General features: G+C 43.3%; 2 protein-coding genes across 3 annotated transcripts; both read right to left on the bottom strand.

The window, feature by feature from the left end:
* Positions 1-1,201: 1,201 nt before the first annotated feature.
* Positions 1,202-5,730, bottom strand: LOC106567063 (protein lifeguard 2). The gene is made up of 12 exons (XM_014135909.3): positions 5,458-5,730; positions 4,367-4,487; positions 4,147-4,256; positions 3,875-3,939; positions 3,576-3,629; positions 3,438-3,488; positions 3,275-3,314; positions 3,072-3,109; positions 2,515-2,602; positions 2,275-2,370; positions 1,830-1,883; positions 1,202-1,726 (listed from the first exon to the last, which is right to left on the bottom strand). Exons 1-12 carry the CDS (start codon positions 5,470-5,472, stop codon positions 1,574-1,576), a joined length of 885 nt encoding a protein of 294 aa, XP_013991384.1. The 5' UTR covers positions 5,473-5,730; the 3' UTR covers positions 1,202-1,573.
* Positions 5,731-11,434: 5,704 nt separating this feature from the next.
* On the bottom strand, positions 11,435-15,253 carry slc61a1 (solute carrier family 61 member 1). Of its 2 annotated transcripts, XM_014135581.3 has the most exons (4): positions 15,083-15,253; positions 14,179-14,270; positions 13,679-14,076; positions 11,435-13,544 (listed from the first exon to the last, which is right to left on the bottom strand). In XM_014135581.3, the coding sequence occupies exons 3-4, from the start codon at positions 13,988-13,990 to the stop codon at positions 12,408-12,410; spliced, it is 1,449 nt and encodes a 482-aa protein (XP_013991056.1). In that variant the 5' UTR covers positions 13,991-14,076; positions 14,179-14,270; positions 15,083-15,253; the 3' UTR covers positions 11,435-12,407. The 2 variants fall into 2 exon arrangements, with proteins under 2 accessions (XP_013991056.1, NP_001135385.1); NM_001141913.1 differs by lacking the exon at positions 14,179-14,270 and having other exon boundaries at positions 11,437-13,544; positions 15,083-15,232.
* Between the last annotated feature and the right edge of the window lie 4,456 nt (positions 15,254-19,709).

Raw genomic sequence — 19,709 nt, 5'->3', positions numbered from 1 at the left:
CAACAATGTGTCACTGTCCCAATAATTACGGAGGGCACTGTATAACTACTGGAGCAAATACATACATTTTCCACATCCCCACATTGTAAAAGTTTTCCAGATTGGCCCCCAAAACATGCTTAGCAAAGCATATGTATCAAATCATTGGTTTAACCCAGTCCCAGAACCAGATATTTAGATTCTAAATATATTCCACTGGGCACACACTGGTTGAATCAACGTTGTTTCCACGTCATTTCAACAAAAATGACGTTGAACCAATGTGGAATAGACATTGGATTGACATCTGTGCCCAGTGGGATGACTCTGGTTTAGCTATCTGTAAATAAATAAAAAGTGAAGAGTTAAATAGCCGCCAACCTAGCTGGAAAATGTTAACATGGAGGGGTGTGTTAACACAACACAATAATACAGAACAGAATGTTACAAAGAAAGAGAAGGGTGGTGAGTAAACCCCTACTGACATCATTGGACTATGGCTCATCATATTGACAGGATTGCATTACATCTCCAGTTTTAGTGCAACTAGATTAACTATTTTAGTCTAAAGCAGCTAAGGAAAGCCAAGTAATTTGCCTACATTCAAATTAAATCAGAATTGGATTGAATTGCCTGCATGTTCCAGATCTTATGTTCCTTTGAGATTTCAACCAGTAGGTTAAGAGTTGACAGACTGGAGGAGAAACAACAAACCACAGACATACTGTGCACAGATGCCATTGATTTATATGTGTCTTAATATGTGTTTAATTGATATTGTCATGGATACGTGTCTTGTCATTTTTAATTTATTGACGATGCTGAGTGACAAAACAATTTCCCAAGTTCAGGTCAATAAAGTAATACTTTACACTCACTCTCTCTCTCTACTCTAAAGCTGAGGGTCATCACAATGTGTTATACACTGATGGAATTGGATGTAGCCAAGTGCACTACTGATGAACTAAGCACAATGATGTCTATGTTGCTACACTGAAATATATTCAGATATTCATGCCTTTAGGGCAGATACTTTAAGTTCCTCTTCATAAGAGGTGATAATCCCCTGTAGAGCAGTGTCATTCATAACTGCTGTTGTTAAAAGACAGGAGAAAGCAAGGACATCACATCTGCATAAGACAAAAACACCTACAGTTCTAGCTTTTAGACAGACTCAGGATTTTGCATGTGTTTTTCACACCTATCTACCGTTAGCAATGTAATTCTATAGATCGCCGACCCTATAGGTGAAAAGTACTGTACATTCTGGAGATTGACAGCTAAGCAGACAATAAAGTAGTATAGGTCCATATCATGCTAGAGGGGGAAGGAGGATCACACTAAGCTGAGACTGTGGGAAGAAGTGGTGGATCAAGGATCAATAGGTTGTGTACAGTACATCTTGATGGTGAGATCAGAGCCTGTATTCATACCGTGTCTCCGAGTAGTGCCGACCTAGGCTCAAATGTGTGTACGACACTTTTCACCGTGATCTAAATGGCAAAGCCGATCCTAAATCAGCACTACTACTCTGAGACTATGAATACGGGCCGTGTTTGGATGGAAAAGCTGAGATGCTGGCCTGGAGGTGGATTCAGTTTGTCCTCTCTGTTCCGAACAGGGACAGGAAGAAGGAGAAGATGTAGATAATGTCGAGGTAGATGTTGAGAGTGGCAAAGACGTATTCCTCTGGACTTATTGTGTAGCGCTTGTTCCCCATCAGTAGCTGGGTGTCAAACGCCAAAAACTGAAACGGAGAAAAGAGTTGAAGTATTACAGTAGTTGTACATCTCTCTTTGTCATTTGTGGACTGTCAAGTAAAAACAGACTATATAGGTTTTACACTTTACCATGGTAAAAAGTAACGCTCCCAAGGCACCATAGACACCATGCACCCAGGGCACCTGGAGCACAAAACAAGCTGATATTATATCTCTTGAAAATGTGAATGTACAATTAGATCTGACGCAGCTGTATGCTTGATGTTTTTTTTTCTCACTAATTGGTCTTCTGACCAATCGGATGAGCTCTGAAAAAGATCTGATCTGATTTGTCAAAAGACTAGTTAGTGGGGGAAAAAAAGAACAGAATTGGCAGCGTGTCTAAACACAGCGTTGGAGACCTCTGTCTAATTCCTCATGTTAGTCTCCACCTGCATTTATTTATTCACCTCATTCATTATATAGTTTCTGATTAGGGTAGTTTTACTTCCTGCTATGTATAGCACTTTACTTTGCAGGCTTTCATGTATGACAACGTGTTCTACAAATAAAGTGTATTATTATTATAACTTACATATCCATAGGGCAATGCGATGGCCAGGACCAGTCCAGACACCATCATAACCATGCAGAAGGTAAACAATACACCTTGGCATGATGTCACATCAAACTGAATAGGAAAAAAGGGAAGATAGGCCAGAAAAAGAGAAGGTAACTTGGCCATGAGGAAAAATAACCTATAACAAATTGTGAATCATAGAAGCACAGAGATCCTATTAAATTATAGAATTTCCTTTTTCGCAGGCAGACTGACCTTAGTTTGGAAGCTGACAAGAGTGACAGTAAGGCAGACCATAGCAGTAATACCCAAACACATCACCACTGACTTGGTGTTGTAATAACTATTAGAGGGGGGAAGATATGGTACAGGAATTATTTGCCAAGTATTTATTTACTAAGAAATGACATACTCAAAAAAAAAATGATACAGGAATAACATATTAATGACTTATTTTGGTGAATACACAGTAACTAAGCAAGCCTAAAATGTATAACAGTGTTACTAAGCCCATGTATATCTTTGGCATATCTGATTGATACTGACACCGGTTAATGCAGGGCTGCCCAAACCTCTTCCTAGAGATTTACCAACCCATACGTGTTTTCAATCCCAAACTAATTTAACCCACCTGATTCTACTTATTAGCTGTTCACCAAAACCTTAGCTGAAGTTAATGTAACACATTAGCTGTTTACCTGGCTGCAAAAACCATCATGTTAGCCATACTGAAAGTCTGAAGAAGCAGGCATGCAAAGCATAGCGGACAACGGAGACAAACAAACTGTAGACACTGTTATGGGAGACTGTACCTGGATAGCATCCCTGTCATATAGGAGAGAGAGAGGGTCTGCAACAGGAGAGATGACAAAGTGAACAGACATTACCGAGAAAGAGGGGTTACACAAAGGAGAAGTCTGTGATTCTGAAGTATGTGTAGTACTTTAAAGTCTTTAGACAATGTGTTTAAATGTTGTAAAGATATGGATTGTTTCAAACACTCTATGATACGTACAAAGATGGCGAGCAGGATCAGATTCCATGGAAACTGTCTCCTGTAGGAAATACAAATCAAACATAATAAGTACTGTCGTTAAATTCTGCTAAAATGATACATTCTCTAGTATCATAATAACTGAGAGTTGTGTTAACCACACACATTAACATTGTAAACTCACCTTGGTCCAGGACAGCAGACGAGTGTAATATATGTGACAAAGAACACAGCACTGTGTAAAGAAATAACACATATTTTAGTACTTTCAGAATGAAATCAACATAGTAATGATGTATGCAAGATCAAAGCTGTGACTTACTAAGAAGCCCAGTACCATCCAGGGTTGGATTGAATGTAGTTCTTCACTGGTTCACTGATGAAGGAACCAGAAATAATTGTAAATATGCAATGTTTGCCCATTTTCATCGAAGTACTTGTTCCTGTGTGTGTTCCTATCTAGCACCTGTGACAGGTTCATGTCTGGTACACAGTGATGTAACATTACTGTATCAAAGTGTAGGACTTCCTGCGATTGTCATGACCATCTATTGCCTGACCAGGTAAAACTATTGAAGGATGGAGAGTAGCATCCATATTTAGAGGTTATAGAACACTTACCAGAATGTGAAGAGAGCCACAATGGAAAGAGTGACAAGAAGTTGAATCATCAAGATGGCGTAAACCTAAACGGTGGTAACGGGGAAGAAAAGACAACTAAAAGGAGGTAATGAAAAATACAGTTTAAAAACAGCATACAGTATCTGTATGGCCTTAACATACGGTAGTAATAATGTAGTAATGGGGTAGTATTATAGTAGTAATTGGCTTGTATAGGTAGTGCAATGTAATAAGGTAGTAATAAGGTACTAATAGCTATAGTCAAAGCCTACCTTGCGGATAAAGATCCGTCTGATGTTTTTATCACTCCAGCTGAATTCTGTGAGCATCTCCCCATCACTAGGATAAGCCCCGCTGTAACAGGGGCTGCCGCTGAGGCCTGCTGGCAAGTTCAACACAAACACACAGTAAATGGTCAGTTGTTTTTCACACTTTTGTTTATAAAGAGAGAGGAGTGAAGAAATGACGGTTGTTTCTGCGACACTGACATACCTTTCTCACCTGCGCCAGTGGCCTCCTCATAGGTGGGAGGGGCCGGTGGCCCTCCTGCTTCTCCACTCGAAGTGCCATACTGCTTCTCTCCTGCTTCAGCAGCCTTGTTTGCGACTGTAAGCTGAGGGTACATAACATAAGATAACGAATCAGGACTAAATAGCTGTTTGGAAATAAAATACCTTTTAATAAAACAACAGAAGAAGATTATGAGCCACTAATCAACTGAGAAACTTGAGCAGAAACTTTTAAATCCAAATTCCTTTTTTAACAACTATTTTTTTTTAAGTCCACATTTTAAAAGCAAATACGATGAATTCAGATTCACAATTTGGGACTAATTTGATATCTGATCTGATGCTCTGCTTGCTGACTGTAAGATTTGGACTGAGATCAGTCCTTAGACGAACCATCTGCTGTAGCATAGCTCCACACTGTGGGTGTAGACGATCCAGGATCAGTGAATGAGTCATCATTACACAACACTGTCCAGATGGCTAATGAATGTACCAATGAATATGAATATCCCTCTCCTCTCTCTCTCTCTCCATATTTCCTACATAAAAATAGAAGTAGTAGTCTATTGTGATGTCATTTACAGTCATTAGTAAGGGTAGGTTAATCCTATTTCTTTAACTTCCTCAGCTTTGAGTCAATGCATAACAGCAACACTTAAGGTTATATATAATGGGGGGGGGGGGGGGTACGTCCATGTCTCTGAACTGAAGCATAGTGACGCAGGTGGAACATTACCCTCTCTCCATCTCTATACAATCTAGTTTATAGCTGTCATTTCATTCACTCTGCCATTCTCTGATGACAATACTATTCTCTGCTGCTGAAGAGACGTTGCATCGTTACTGAGCAACACAATGAGATTAGCTCCTCAACAGAGGCAGGTGAGAGGATGGAGCGACAGATACAGCCTACGTACATGCTGCCACAATGATTACATAACATTGTGCACCACACGCACTGAAATAAAATATAAGCCAAGAACCTTCCCTTTCTACTATGGGTTTACTGCAGAATGAGCATGGAATGAATGAGGATACAATGAGATCTATATAATGTATCTGTAAAGCCCTTACCTTGCCCTGGGTCATAATGGCTGTGTCTGGTGTCTGCAGCAGACACTATGATGCTTTATTTATCTCTCTGCTCCAGTCAAAGAAGCTCAGTTTTCCTCCTTCCTTGATATTCTATCCTCTTGTATGTGTCCTTGATGACCAGCGGTTCTTGTACAGTCAAATAAAAGAACTGACACTAGGTAAGATAGAGCCTGGGAAATAGTGTCTCTCTCTGCTGCTGCTTCTCGTAGATTAAACCCCTTCTGATGCTGCAGCAGTGGCTTAATCTAACAGCCCACGCAGTTAGGATTCTCACAGCCCCCCCCCCCCCCCAAAAAAAAGGAACATTCTAGAAACATCCAGGTGAAGCAGCAGTGCTGTGGGAAGCTTGGACAGTACCAAACTGCTTGGCAAAAAGGGGTGGACAGATGTTGTAACAGTATGTGACTCAAGTGAGGATAGGGCCAGAGAGAACTGGAATATTTGGTCTGCAGTAAAAAAGGAGAGAGGGTGGCGTAGAAGGGAATACATGATCTGAAAGTTACATCTTTTCCCTCTACTTCTCTGTCCGTAGCACTTAGGCTAAAAATAAAACCTTTTTTTTCCCTCTTGTTTTGACATCACATATATATTTTCTCCATTAACTAAAGAGCAAGAAAAAGCATCACTGGTTTAATATGTTCAATGTTTAGGTAATGCACTGATGCAGCGTTCTGCATTAATTCATGAAAGGCTACTAACATTCATGAAAATACTAGAAGCTCCTACTAATAAAACATTCATGTAAGACTGTAGAAGAGGCCTGCATTTTATCTACATACACATGGACAGTTTATTAGGTACACCCATCTGGTACCGGGTCAGACCCCCCTTTGCCTCCAGAACAGCCTGAATTATTCAGGGAATTCTACAAGGTGTCGGAAACCTTCCACAGGAATGTTGGACCATGCTGATGCGATGGCATCACGCAGTTGCTGCAGATTGGACCTTGGTACATTCATGCTGTGAACAGCCCATTGCATCTCATCCCAAAGATGCTCTATTGGATTGAGGTCTGGGTCCTGCGCAGGCCACTCAAGTAAACTGAATTTGCTGTCATGTTCCAGGCAATGTTTTTCCACATCTCAATTGCCCAGTTTTGGTGATCCCATGCCCACTGGAGCTGCTTCTTGTTTTTAGCTGATAGGAGTGTAACCCGGTGTGGTCGTCTGCTGCAATAGCCCATCCGCCACAAGGATCGACGAGTTGTGCGTTTCGAGATGCCGTTCCGCACACCCGTGGCCGCGGGAAGATGTTGGGGGTGATGTCAACGTTATTATAAATGTTTTAATTTCAATTTATCAGGAGGTGCTGCAACAACCTCAGTAACTGAATACCTCAATGCCTGTCTGCCAGCCTTTTATCATCAAAAGAGAACCATAGCGCTCTCCCAGAAGCTTGGCTGGTGCGTAAAGCCTGCGAATTCAGACAAACATATGGGTTCAAACTCAAAAAGTTGTCACAAAGCTTACTTCATTATTCTATGTTTAATTATTTTCACTGCATCAGGGATAGCGTACAGACGTTTCGGCTTTACAGCCTTCTTCAGCGTGTGCGTAGGTACACTTTTCTTTAATTGAAAACAGCATTTGTAAAGATCCACAGATGAGCAGCAGGTGCTTCTAATCAGGGTTGCCAGGGATGTGGCTTTTCCGGTCTACAAATTATGATTATATCTCTCTGGTCACCCCCAAAGCCAATTCCTCCTTTGGCCGTCTCTCCTTCCAGTTCTCTGCTGCCAATGACTGGAACAAACTACAAAAATCTCTGAAACTGGAAACACTTATCCCCCTCACTAGCTTTAAGCACCAGCTGTCAGAGCAGCTCACAGATCACTGCACCTGTACATAGCCCATCAATAATTTAGCCCAAACAACTACCTCTTCCCCTACTGTATTTATTTAGCTCCTTTGCACCCCATTATTTCTATTTCTACTTTCTTCCCACTACAAATCTACCAATCCAGTGTTTTACTTGCTATATTATACACTGCTCAAAAAAATAAAGGGAACACTTAAACAACACAATGTAACTTCAAGTCAATCACACTTCTGTGAAATCAAACTGTCCACTTAGGAAGCAACACTGATTGACAATAAATTTCACATGCTGTTGTGCAAATGGCATAGACAACAGGTGGAAATTATAGGCAATTAGCAAGACACCCCCAATAAAGGAGTGGTTCTGCAGGTGGGGACCGCAGACCACTTCTCAGTTCCTATGCTTCCTGGCTGATGTTTTGGTCACTTTTGAATGCTGGCGGTGCTTTCACTCTAGTGGTAGCATGAGACGGAGTCTACAACCCACACAAGTGGCTCAGGTAGTGCAGCTCATCCAGGATGGCACATCAATGCGAGCTGTGGCAAGAAGGTTTGCTGTGTCTGTCAGCGTAGTGTCCAGAGCATGGAGGCGCTACCAGGAGACAGGCCAGTACATCAGGAGACGTGGAGGAGGCCGTAGGAGGGCAACAACCCAGCAGCAGGACCGCTACCTCCGCCTTTGTGCAAGGAGGAGCAGGAGAAGCACTGCCAGAGCCCTGCAAAATGACCTCCAGCAGGCCACAAATGTGCATGTGACTGCTCAAACGGTCAGAAACAGACTCCATGAGGGTGGTATGAGGGCCCGACGTCCACAGGTGGGGGTTGTGCTTACAGCCCAACACTGTGCAGGACATTTGGCATTTGCCGGAGAACACCAAGATTTGCAAATTCGCCACTGGCGCACTGTGCTCTTCACAGATGAAAGCAGGTTCACACTGAGCACGTGACAGACGTGACAGAGTCTGGAGACGCCGTGGAGAACGTTCTGCTGCCTGCAATATCCTTCAGCATGACCGGTTTGGCGGTGGGTCAGTCATGGTGTAGGGTGGCATTTCTTTGGGGGGCCGCACAGCCCTCCATGTGTTCGCCAGAGGTAGCCTGACTGCCATTAGGTACCGAGATGAGATCCTCAGACCCCTTGTGAGACCATATGCTGGTGCGGTTGGCCCTGGGTTCCTCCTAATGCAAGACAATGCTAGACCTCATGTGGCTGGAGTGTGTCAGCAGTTCCTGCAAGAGGAAGGCATTGATGCTATGGACTGGCCCGCCCGTTCCCCAGACCTGAATCCAATTGAGCACATCTGGACATCATGTCTCGCTCCATCCACCAACGCCACGTTGCACCACAGACTGTCCAGGAGTTGGCGGATGCTTTAGTCCAGGTCTAGGAGGAGATCCCTCAGGAGACCATCCGCCACCTCATCAGGAGCATGCCCAGGCGTTGTAGGGAGGTCATATAGGCACGTGGAGGCCACACACACTACCGAGCCTCATTTTGACTTGTTTTAAGGACATTACATCAAAGTTGGATCAGCCTGTAGTGTGGTTTTCCACTTTAATTTTGAGTGTGACTCCAAATCCAGACCTCCATGGGTTGATAAATTGGATTTCCATTGATTATTTTTGTGTGATTTTGTTGTCAGCACATTCAACTATGTAAAGAAAAAAGTATTTAATAAGATTATTTCTTTCATTCAGATCTAGGATGTGTTGTTTAAGTGTTCCCTTTATTTTTTTGAGCAGTAAAAAAAAAGTATTTGATCCCCTGCTGATTTTGTACGTTTGCCCACTTACAAAGAAATGATCAGTCTATAATTTGAACGGTAGGTTTATATGAACAGTGAGAGACAGAATAACAACAACAAAAAAATCCAGAAAAACGCATGTCAAAAATGTTATAAAATGATTTGCATTTTAATGAGGGAAATAAGTATTTGACCCCTCTGCAAAGCATGACTTAGTACTTGGTGGCAAAACCCTTGTTGGCAATCACAGAGGTCAGACGTTTCTTGTAGTTGGCCACCAGGTTTGCATACATCTCAGGAGGGATTTTGTCCCACTCCTCTTTGCAGATCTTCTCCAAGTCATTAAGGTTTCGAGGCTGACGTTTGGCAACTCGAACCTTCAGCTCCCTCCTCAGATTTTCTATGGGATTAAGGTCTGGAGACTGGCTAGGCCACTCCAGGACCTTAATGTGCTTCTTCTTGAGCCACTCCTTTGTTGCGTTGGCCGTGTGTTTTGGGTCATTGTCATGCTGGAATACCCATCCACGACCCATTTTCAATGCCCTGGCTGAGGGAAGGAGGTTCTCACCCAAGATTTGACGGTACATGGCCCCGTCCATCGTCCCTTTGATGCAGTGAAGTTGTCCTGTACCCTTAGCAGAAAAGCACCCACAAAGCATAATGTTTCCACCTCCATGTTTGACGGTGGAGATGGTGTTCTTGGGGTCATAGGCAGAATTCCTCCTCCTCCAAACACGGCGAGTTGAGTTGATGCCAAAGAGCTCCATTTTGGTCTCATCTGACCACAACACTTTCACCTGTTGTCCTCTGAGTCATTCAGATGTTCATTGGCAAACTTCAGACAGGCATGTATATGTATTCTTGAGCAGGGGGACCTTGCGGGCGTTGCAGGATTTCAGTCCTTCACGGCGTAGTGTGTTACCAATTGTTTTCTTGGTGACTATGGTCCCAGCTGCCTTGAGATCATTGACAAGATCCTCCCGTGTAGTTCTGGGCTGATTCCTCACCGTTCTCATGATCATTGCAACTCCACGAGGTGAGATCTTGCATGGAGCCCCAGGCCGAGGGGTATTGACAGTTCTTTTGTGTTTCTTCCATTTGCGAATAATCGTACCAAATGTTGTCACCTTCTCACCAAGCTGCTTGGCAATGGTCTTGTAGCCCATTCCAGCCTTGTGTAGGTCTACAATCTTGTCCCTGACATCCTTGGAGAGCTCTTTGGTCTTGGCCATGGTGGAGAGTTTGGAATCTGATTGATTGATTGCTTCTGTGGACAGGTGTCTTTTATACAGGTAACAAGCTGTGGTTAGGAGCACTCCCTTTAAGAGTGTGCTCCTAATCTCAGCTCGTTACCTGTTTCAAAGACACCTGGGAGCCAGAAATCTTTCTGATTGAGAGGGGGTCAAATACTTATTTCCCTCATTAAAATGCAAATCAATTTATAACATTTTTGACATTTGTTTTTCTGGATATTTTTGTTGTTATTCTGTCTCTCACTGTTCAAATACACCTACCATTAAAATTATAGACAGGTCCTTTCTTTGTCAGTGGGCAAACGTACAAAATCAGCAGAGGATCAAATACTTTTTTCCCCCAACTGTACTTTGCCACCATGGCCTTTTTTGCCTTTACCTCCCTTATCTCACCTCATTTGCTCACATTGCATATAGACTTATTTTTCTACTGTATTATTGACTGTATGTTTGTTTTACTCCATGTGTAACTCTGTGTTGTTGTATGTGTCAAACTGCTTTGCTTTATCTTGGCCAGGTCGCAATTGTAAATGAGAACTTGTTCTCAACTTGCCTACCTGGTTAAATAAAGGTGAAAAAAAAAATATTCAAAGAAACAGTCCATATCAAATTTTGCATGTTGTTTATGAGTTGACCCCACATATTTATGAACGGCTTTGCCTAATGTCCTTGAATTGATATGATGCATTTAGGTGAGCGGACACCTGGGGCAATTGATTTGTGAGTTGCCCTTCGTGCCCAATCCCATACCCTATAATTCTGTATTTCTTTGTGACTAATTTGTACACAGGTAGACCAAAAAAAGCCACATTCCTGATAGGCAAATTAAAAGAAAATTGTACCTACACATACTGAAGAAGGCTGGAATGCCAAAACGTCTGTGTATGCTATCCCTGATGCAGTGAAAATAATAAAACACATAGAATAATGAAGTAAGCTTTTTGAGTGTGAACCCATCACCCCTTTGCCTGCTTTATATAACAAGCCACGGCCAAGTGACTCACTGTCTGTTGATGCGATCCATTTTTGTGAACAGGGTGGCGTACCTAATAAACTGGACAGCGAGTGCATGTGTAGTATCACAACTTGAATCTGTCTGACATTATCACTGCAATTCAAAAGAATCACAAAATGACAAAGACACTATTAAAATCATATTTATTCCATGTTTACAATATGTCCTATTTTACTGAAGGTTCTGGAGAATAGAAAGCGAAAAAGAACAAGGCAAATATACATGCCTCTCCATGACACATGAAATATCCATTCAGAATCTAAACACCCTTAACATTGGTGTTTAATTACTACAATGTACCTAGCAAGCCCCATAAGTCAAAATAGCAACTGTTTGTATACCAAAACAGGCATTGATAATGGAATGGCACCGATATTCGTCCACGCAACAAGCTATGTATAATATTTTTCTCCTTTTGGACACTACTGATAATGTCAAGAACTCCAAAGTGTAGCTACACATGCCTATTGATTGATTTCACAGTTGCTTTCATCATAAACAGTAAGACTGAATTGATATATTGTACTTGTTAAATGATATGAGAGTGGGTGATATTTCTGCTGAAGCAAGCAGCTGTGCTAGTGTTGTAAGCCCTGTTCTGCCGTGGCTGAGTGGTACACCCTGAACAACGCAGTTGATAAACACTACAACATGTACAGGCTAGAATATGAAGAACATCCTAGAGCTAGACTGGCACCACCTACTGGCACAACATTATTACACCAGCATGTGCGTCAGTGCGTATGCAAGTGTGCTTCAAAAGAAGGCCAAGAGATGACGCAGACTGCAGCATAATAACTCAAAATAAAAATATTTTTCTTCATATACCCAACAATATAGCTAAACAATTGCTAGTCCCAGTTAACAAAACAAAAACAAATAAATATCAGGAAATCTTGTAAACAAATATATATACACCTTACCGACACCAGATTATTTTAAATCATTGTCTAATATTGGTAACTCCACGGTTGATTAAATGTCAGGTTTCAGTCCCTCAAAAGTTCATTTTACTTTCCCAAACGAGTCTTCATCTGTCAACAAAGCAGTAACTGTATTCCTAGTCATTGTCCAATGTTGGGACAAAGTTCTCTGAATGTCATATCTCTCCCTCTCCTTTGGGCCCCTCTAGTCTGAGATCCACATCATTCCTTCCCAGAGTAAAGAGACTGACCACAGCCAAGAGTGCAGCTAGCATCATAACAGCACAGCCCCCAAACATGTTTCTAGTTCCACTACCACTCTCGCCCCCTCCGGTCCCAGACACCTCCCCATGGAGCGCGAGGAGCCCCAGGCAGGCCAGAAGGTGCAGAGGCAGCCTGAACCAGGCCAGCACCCCGGCCCTCTTCTCCTCTGGGATCACCCTCCCCTGGAGAAAGCTGACAGCGGGGAAGTAGAGGCCACTAGCCAGCTCCAGCAGCAGGAAGGCCAGCAGGGACTCGCGGGGTCTGGGCTGGCCTGGGGCTGTGGAGAAGATAAGCATGAAGAAGGAGAAAAAGGCGAGCAGCATGGAGAAGCAGAGGAGGTGACCAGGCTGGAGGCGGTAGCGGGTGGAGGTGGCCAGGCGGTAGAGCAGGGACCCAGCCATACTGGCTGCCATCAGGCAGGAGAAGACGATGCCCAGCGGAGGGCCGTGGGGGTCCAGGACCGGGGTCCACAGGAAGACAAATATATAAAGTACACTCTCAAACAGAGCTTGGACACCTCCTAGCAGCATCACCCGTCTGTCTGATAACAGACAGCGGAGACCTTCCTGACAGCTGCGCCAGAACCGGGCCCGTGCAGATGCCCGGGCCAGAGGCACTGAAGCAGAAGGACCAAGCAAGGATGTCTTGTTGTCCCCCTCCAGGCCTCCCTTCTCCTCCATGCCCCAGTCAGTCAGCACCACCCAGCCACAGGCCCCCAGGCAGGGCACAGCCAGGAGGAAGGGAGCCACAGGCCCCAGGTGGAGCCACTCAGCCAGCATGTTAGCCACCAGCCCTGCCCCCACCGCCAGCCCGTGGTTCCAGCTAGCAGCCTTGGTGAAGGTGCTGGGGATCCATTCTTTAGGGAAGTCGTGGGCGTTCACATGTCGATGCACATACCAGGCCTCGAAGGCTGTGGAGAGCAGAGAGGTGGACAGGCCCCCTAGCATGCGACCCACGATAAGGACAAAGTAGTCACGGGACAGCTTGGTGAGGCAACAGGCTGAGTAGGCTACGCAGAAGAGCAGGCAGGTCTGTCTGCGCCCCAGGACCTGAATTAATGCATTTTTTAAAAAAAAGTTTCAATAAACACAATTGCCTTAGCCATACATACATAAAACAATTATTGAGGATAAAATAAAAAAGTCTAACAAAGTATTTACTTTGTGGTCTTCATTATTGTTACCTGAGGGAGCCAGCCGGCCACAGGGGCAAACAGAACACAGGAGGCAAGGCCAACAACATACAGGATGGCTATCTGGGACTCCAGGAAGCTGTAGTGACGGTACAGCTTGTAGAGGTATGGCCCCTGCAGCCAGTCAGCCCACAGGGCTAGGAGGTAGCATCTTAGGAACAGGGCCTGGAAGCGACGGAAAGCAGGGTTGGTGCCCTCAGCAGAGGGAGTGGGTTGAGGAGGGGTGAGGCGACGTGCCGTGAGCTCCAGACCGACACACAAAGCCAGTAGGACCACGATGGCCAGGTAGGCTGTCACCAACATGGTGAGTTTGTCCAAGTGAGACTGTTCGAGGGATGAGGGAGGTCTATTCACTCCAGTCTTGTAGTCCTAGGAGGATTAATCAAAGGCTGTGGAGAAAGAGAGGACATAACCTTTACTTAAAGACAGAAATATTGAATATCTGGTAACATAAATAAGGTAGGTCATGTCAACGTGGCATCCACACTTGCCAGAGAAGTTGTTTGCGTAGTGTCATCATCCTTCATGGTAACATAGAATGTAGCCAGGTCTATACTGTGTTCGAAATGTTCGAGGCTGAAAACTGAACCAAAGGTCTGTAAGGTGGCAAACTCACTGACCACCAACGTAAATGGTGTACGTTTGCTGACGATAACGCACAAGTTAAAAGCAACTAGCCTAGGCAGTTAGCTAGTAGCTCTGATCTTGTGCGTTATATGTAGCCAAAGCCTTCTTTAACGCCGTGCATATTTCCATTTATCCCTCCATATAGTATTATTTTCGTACTGACTGCGAAGTTTTCTATGTATGTGCAAACTATCGTTTTTCTAAAATACGACCTAAACTTTTGAACAATTTGTTTACCGCCAGTCTAGCTGTGGTGTGGTCAATGCGCAAACAACACATGCGCAAGTAAACAGCTAAACAGTCTACTTTGGCGACATTGGAATAAAAGTTCCTCAGCACTTCGACAGGAACATTTACACTTTGGTGAGTAACAAAAGTATGTTGAAACCAGTCATTAAACAAAAGCGTGAAAAACATACTATGGAGGCATGAATGGAAAGATTCAGGGAGTTGGCCTCACGTAACGGTCGTCAATAGTTACCACAGTCACAATTATGGCTAAACCCCGCCCATTTCTACAATTTCTTAAAAATCTGATTTTGAACCTAACCTAAACCAAACTTCTACCCCTATGACTAACCCGTACCTTAAGACCAAATAGGCACATGTTTGTTTTCATGCATTTTTACGATATAGCCCATTCTGACTTTGTGGCTGTGGTAACTAGTTACAACTGCACTGGGCCAGAGCTAGGCAGATAGCATAGTTAGCCATCTTGCCATGTGACGCCACCTAATCGGCTACAAACAAGCTGACTGATTTGCTTACCATCTTGTTTGATACTCGCATCATACCACTTTACATGCTCAAAGTCGTGTTAAAATCAATAAGAAAGGAATTAGCTAGATAGCTAGCTTCGAAGTTCGATAAACCGTGCTCGACAACAACATCCTCCAACTTCCGGGTTTTGCTGCAGTTCTGTTTTCAACTTCACCACTGAGCGGCAGCCTTTCTCTATACCGATGGTGCGGTCAGTCTTCTTCTTCTTTGGTATTATGGCGGTCCGCAAACAAAGGTTATAGGTGCACGCCGCCAGATATTATATTGGCTGTGTATCAGCCCACAATGCTGTAGTATGAATTCATTACATTTTGTGAAAAAATTGCCATACCAACTAACTCTGCACCCATTAAAACCCTCACCCCTATTCCACTACTTTGGCCTTACATGATCCTACACCAGGCCAGCAGCCTGGGAGGATGGGACACTATCGTTCAAAACATCTTAACTATTCTGCAGTAAAATCTTGTACACTCAAGTGCTTCTCTGCAGCTGCCACAGCCAACATATATCCTCTGTGATTTCCGTTCCATTACTTTCCGTTCCATTCCTGTGGTACTATTGACAACCATGGCCATGACGGCCAAAAAAACAACCTAGAAAATGCTATTCCTATCACTCTCTATCACTCTATTGTCCTCTTAGGATCAATGAACCTGGACCCATCTTCCTCTACTACACTCTTCACTGACTCAGCATATGACACCTTCTGCACTATTCTGATCCTGGCAACCTCAACCTGCCTTTCTCTCACAGGACACCTCTGATCTCCAGCACCATGGGTAGCCCTACAGTTTACACACACAACTTTTCCCACCGATACTACACATTCCTTTGTCTCATGTCCTCCTGCACACTTCTCACATCTAGGAATCTCCTTCCTACACACTGCTGCCACATGAACATAAACTTGACACCTAAAACACCGTAATGGATTTGGGACAAAAGGTCTTACAGGATAACTGACACATCCTAACTTCACTTTATCTGGTGAAGACTGCATCAAAGTTCAGTAGTACAGACAGTATCTTCTCTGTTTCACCACATTCTCCACCGGGTCTGCGTTGCACCAAATGGCGGGAGTCACAGACACTGGGAATCTTCAACTCCAGTTATCACTCCTTTCAATGGCGCCCTGCTCTGGAGTGGAAAGCAAGTCACAGTTCTTGTCTCCAGTCGTGTGATGTGGGAGCTCACGTGCCCTCTGGACGGAAGAAACGCAAAAAAATCAACACGATTCCACTTCGAGTCACTTTCACCGACCCATTGGCTTGAACAGCATTTCAGCCGTGTCTATATCAGACAATATACCACGGGTTTGATGCAAAAATACCTTTATTCTACATATGTTGGTAACCAGTTTAGAATAGCAATAAGGCACCTCTGGGGTTTCCGCTTAGCATCGTGCCTGAGAACAGCCCTTAGCCGTGGTATATTGGCCATTGTACTACTGTGAATACTGGTTTGAAATTCTTTAAGGCATAGTTTTATTTACAGTGTCTTCGGAAAGTATTCAGACCCCTTGAGTTTTTCCACATTTTGTTACGTTACAGCCTTATTCTACAATTGATTAAATTCACATTTTCCTCATCAATCTACACACAATACAAATAATGACAAAGCAAAAACTGGTTTTTATACATTTTAGCAAATTTATATATATTTTTAAAGAGAAATACCTTATTTACACAAGTATTCAGACCTTTTGCAATGAGGCTTGAAATTGATCTCAGGTGCATCCTGTTTCCATTGATCATCCTTGAGATGTTTCTACAACTTGATTGGAGTCCACCTGTAGTAAATTTAATTGATTGGACATGCTTTGGAAAGGCACACACCTGTCTATATAGGGTCCCACAGTTGACAGTGCATGTCAGAGCAAAAACCAAGCCATGAGGTTGAAGGAATTGTCCGTAGAGCTCCGAGACAGGATTGTGTCGAGGCACAGATCTGGGGAAGGGTGCCAAAACGTTTCTGCAGGTCCCCAAAAACACAGTGGCCTCCATTATTCTTAAATTAAAGAAGTTTGGAACCACCAAGACTCCTCCTAGAGCTAGCCACCCAGCCGAACTGAGCCATCGGGGGAGAAGGGCCTTGGTCAGGGAGGTGACCAAGAACCCGATTGTCACGCTGACAGAGCTCCAGAGTTCCTCTGTAGAGATGGGAGAACCTTCCAGAAGGACAACCATCTCTGCAGCACTCCACCAATCAGGCCTTTATGGTAGAGTGGCCAGATGGAAGCCACTCCTCAGTAAATGGCACATGACAGCCCGCTTGGAGTTTGCCAAAAGGCACCTAAAGGACTCTCAGACCATGAGAAACAAGATGCTCTGGTCTGATGAAACCAAGATTGAACTCTTTGGCCTGAATGCCAAGCGTCACGTCGGGAGGAAACCTGGCACCATCCCTACGGTGAAGCATGGTGGTGGCAGCATCATGCTGTGGGGATGTTTTTCAGCAGCAGGGACTGGGAGACTAGTCAGGATCTAGTCAGAGATCCTTGATGAAAACGTGTTCCAGAACACTCAGGATGTCAGACTGAGGCGAATGTAGACCTTCCAACAGGACAACAACCCTAAGCACACAGTCAAGACAATGCAGGTGTGGCTTTGAGACAAGTCTCTGAATGTCCTTCAGTGTCCCAACCAAAGCCCAGAACATCTCCGGAGAGACCTGAAAATAGCTATGCAGCGACGCTCCCAATCCAACCTGACAGGGCTTGAGAGGATCTGCAGAGAAGAATGGGAGTAACTCCCCAAATACAGGTGTGCCAAGCTTGTAGTGTCATACCCAAGAAGACTCAAGGCTATAATCGCTGCCAAAGGTGCTTCAACAATGTCCTGAGTAAAGTGTCTGAATACTTATTTAAATGTAATATTATTTTATAAAAAAAAAAAAGTGCAACATTTTGTAAAAACCTGTTTTTGCTCTGTCATTATGAGGTATTGTGTGTAGTTTGATGAGGGGGGAAACAATTCCATTTTAGAATAAGGCTGTAACGTAACAAAATGTGGAAAAATTCAAGGGGTCTGAATACTTTCCGAAAGCACTGTATAACGAGATTTTTACTGGGGTATTTTCATAAATCTAATGCCATAGTCAAAAATATTATTCATGCAACTTCCAGTTTTGCCTATGAAATGAGGAACTGGGTCATTGCAACGCATTATGTTGAAGCATGATTTTTGTGGAAATCTGAATCTGAAGAAATGTGGAATAAGTGTAAACTGTGTGATAATGATATATAGAGATATATGCTAATTAAAAGCTGTGTGTTAACACTAGATGGTGCTGATCCTCAACATGGGGGCCCCTCAGGGGTGCATGCTTAGTCCCCTCCTGTACTCCATGTTCACCTACGACTGTGTGGCCAAGCACGACTCCAACACCATCATTAAGTTTGCTGACGACAATAAAAATTTGGTATGCCTGATCATCGACAAGAAGAGACAGTCGATAGTGAGGAGGTCAGAGACCTGGCAGTGTGGTGCCAGGACAACAAGAATGAAGCTGCCAGTTGAGGACTTGTGAGGCATCTATTTCTCAAACTAGACACTAATGTCCTATTGCTCAGTTGTGCACCGGGGCCTCCCACTCCTCTTTCTGTTCTGGTTGGAGGCAGTTTGCGCAGTTCTGTGAAGGGAGTAGTACACAGTGTTGTATGAGATCTTCAGTTTCTTGGCAATTTCTTGCATGGAATAGCCTTCATTTCTCAGAACAAGAATAGACTGACCAGTTTCAAAAGAAAGTGCTTTGTTTCTGTCCATTTTGAGCCTGTAATCAAACCCACAAATGCGGATGCTCCAGATACTCAACTGGTCTAAAGAAGGCCAGTTTTATTGCTTCTTTAATCAGAACAACAGTTGTCAGCTGTGCTAACATAATTGCAGAAGGGTTTTCTAATAATTAATTAGCCTTTTAAAATGATAAACTTGGATTAGCTAACACAACGTGCCATTGGAACACAGGAGTGATGATTGCTGATAATGGGCTGATAGTAGATATTCCATTAAAAAACCTGCTGTTTCCAGCTACAATAGTCATTTACAACATTACAATGTCTACACTGTATTTCTGATCAATTTTATGTTATTTTAATGGACAAAAAAGTGTGCTTTTCTTTCAAAAACAAGGACATTTCTAAGTGACACCAATCTTTTGAACGGTAGTGTATATGTACAAATTACCTCGATTAGCCCGTATCCCCGCACATTGACTCGGTACCGGTACCCCCTGTATATAGCCTTGTTATTTTATTTTTTACTTTAGTTTATTTTGTAAATATTTTCTTAACTCTTTCTTGAACTGCATTGTTGGTTAAGGGCTCATAAGTAAGCATTTCACAGTAAGGTCTACACCTGTTGTATTCAGCGAATGTGACAAATATAATTTGATTTGATTATGTCCAAAGGCAACAATGTTGTAGAAGATTTATTTTCACTACCAACCTCTGTACAATCAGCCTCTTTGTGTTACAAAATGCTGTTAAAGGTTAATAATGACACCTGTGAAAACGTGAGAATTGTGTGGCAAAGGGATTTAGAATGGTTGTATATTATTTCAAATATTGGGTAAATTGTCAGAAAAGCTAAGGGAAAAGGTATCCAATTTAAAG

Source organism: Salmo salar, chromosome 13 (assembly GCF_965601325.2).
Source record: "Salmo salar chromosome 13, fSalSal1, whole genome shotgun sequence".
Classification (NCBI taxonomy): Eukaryota; Metazoa; Chordata; class Actinopteri; order Salmoniformes; family Salmonidae; genus Salmo; species Salmo salar.
The sequence above is the reverse complement of the archived record's forward strand: the minus strand, read 5'-3'. Positions and strand labels throughout refer to the sequence as shown.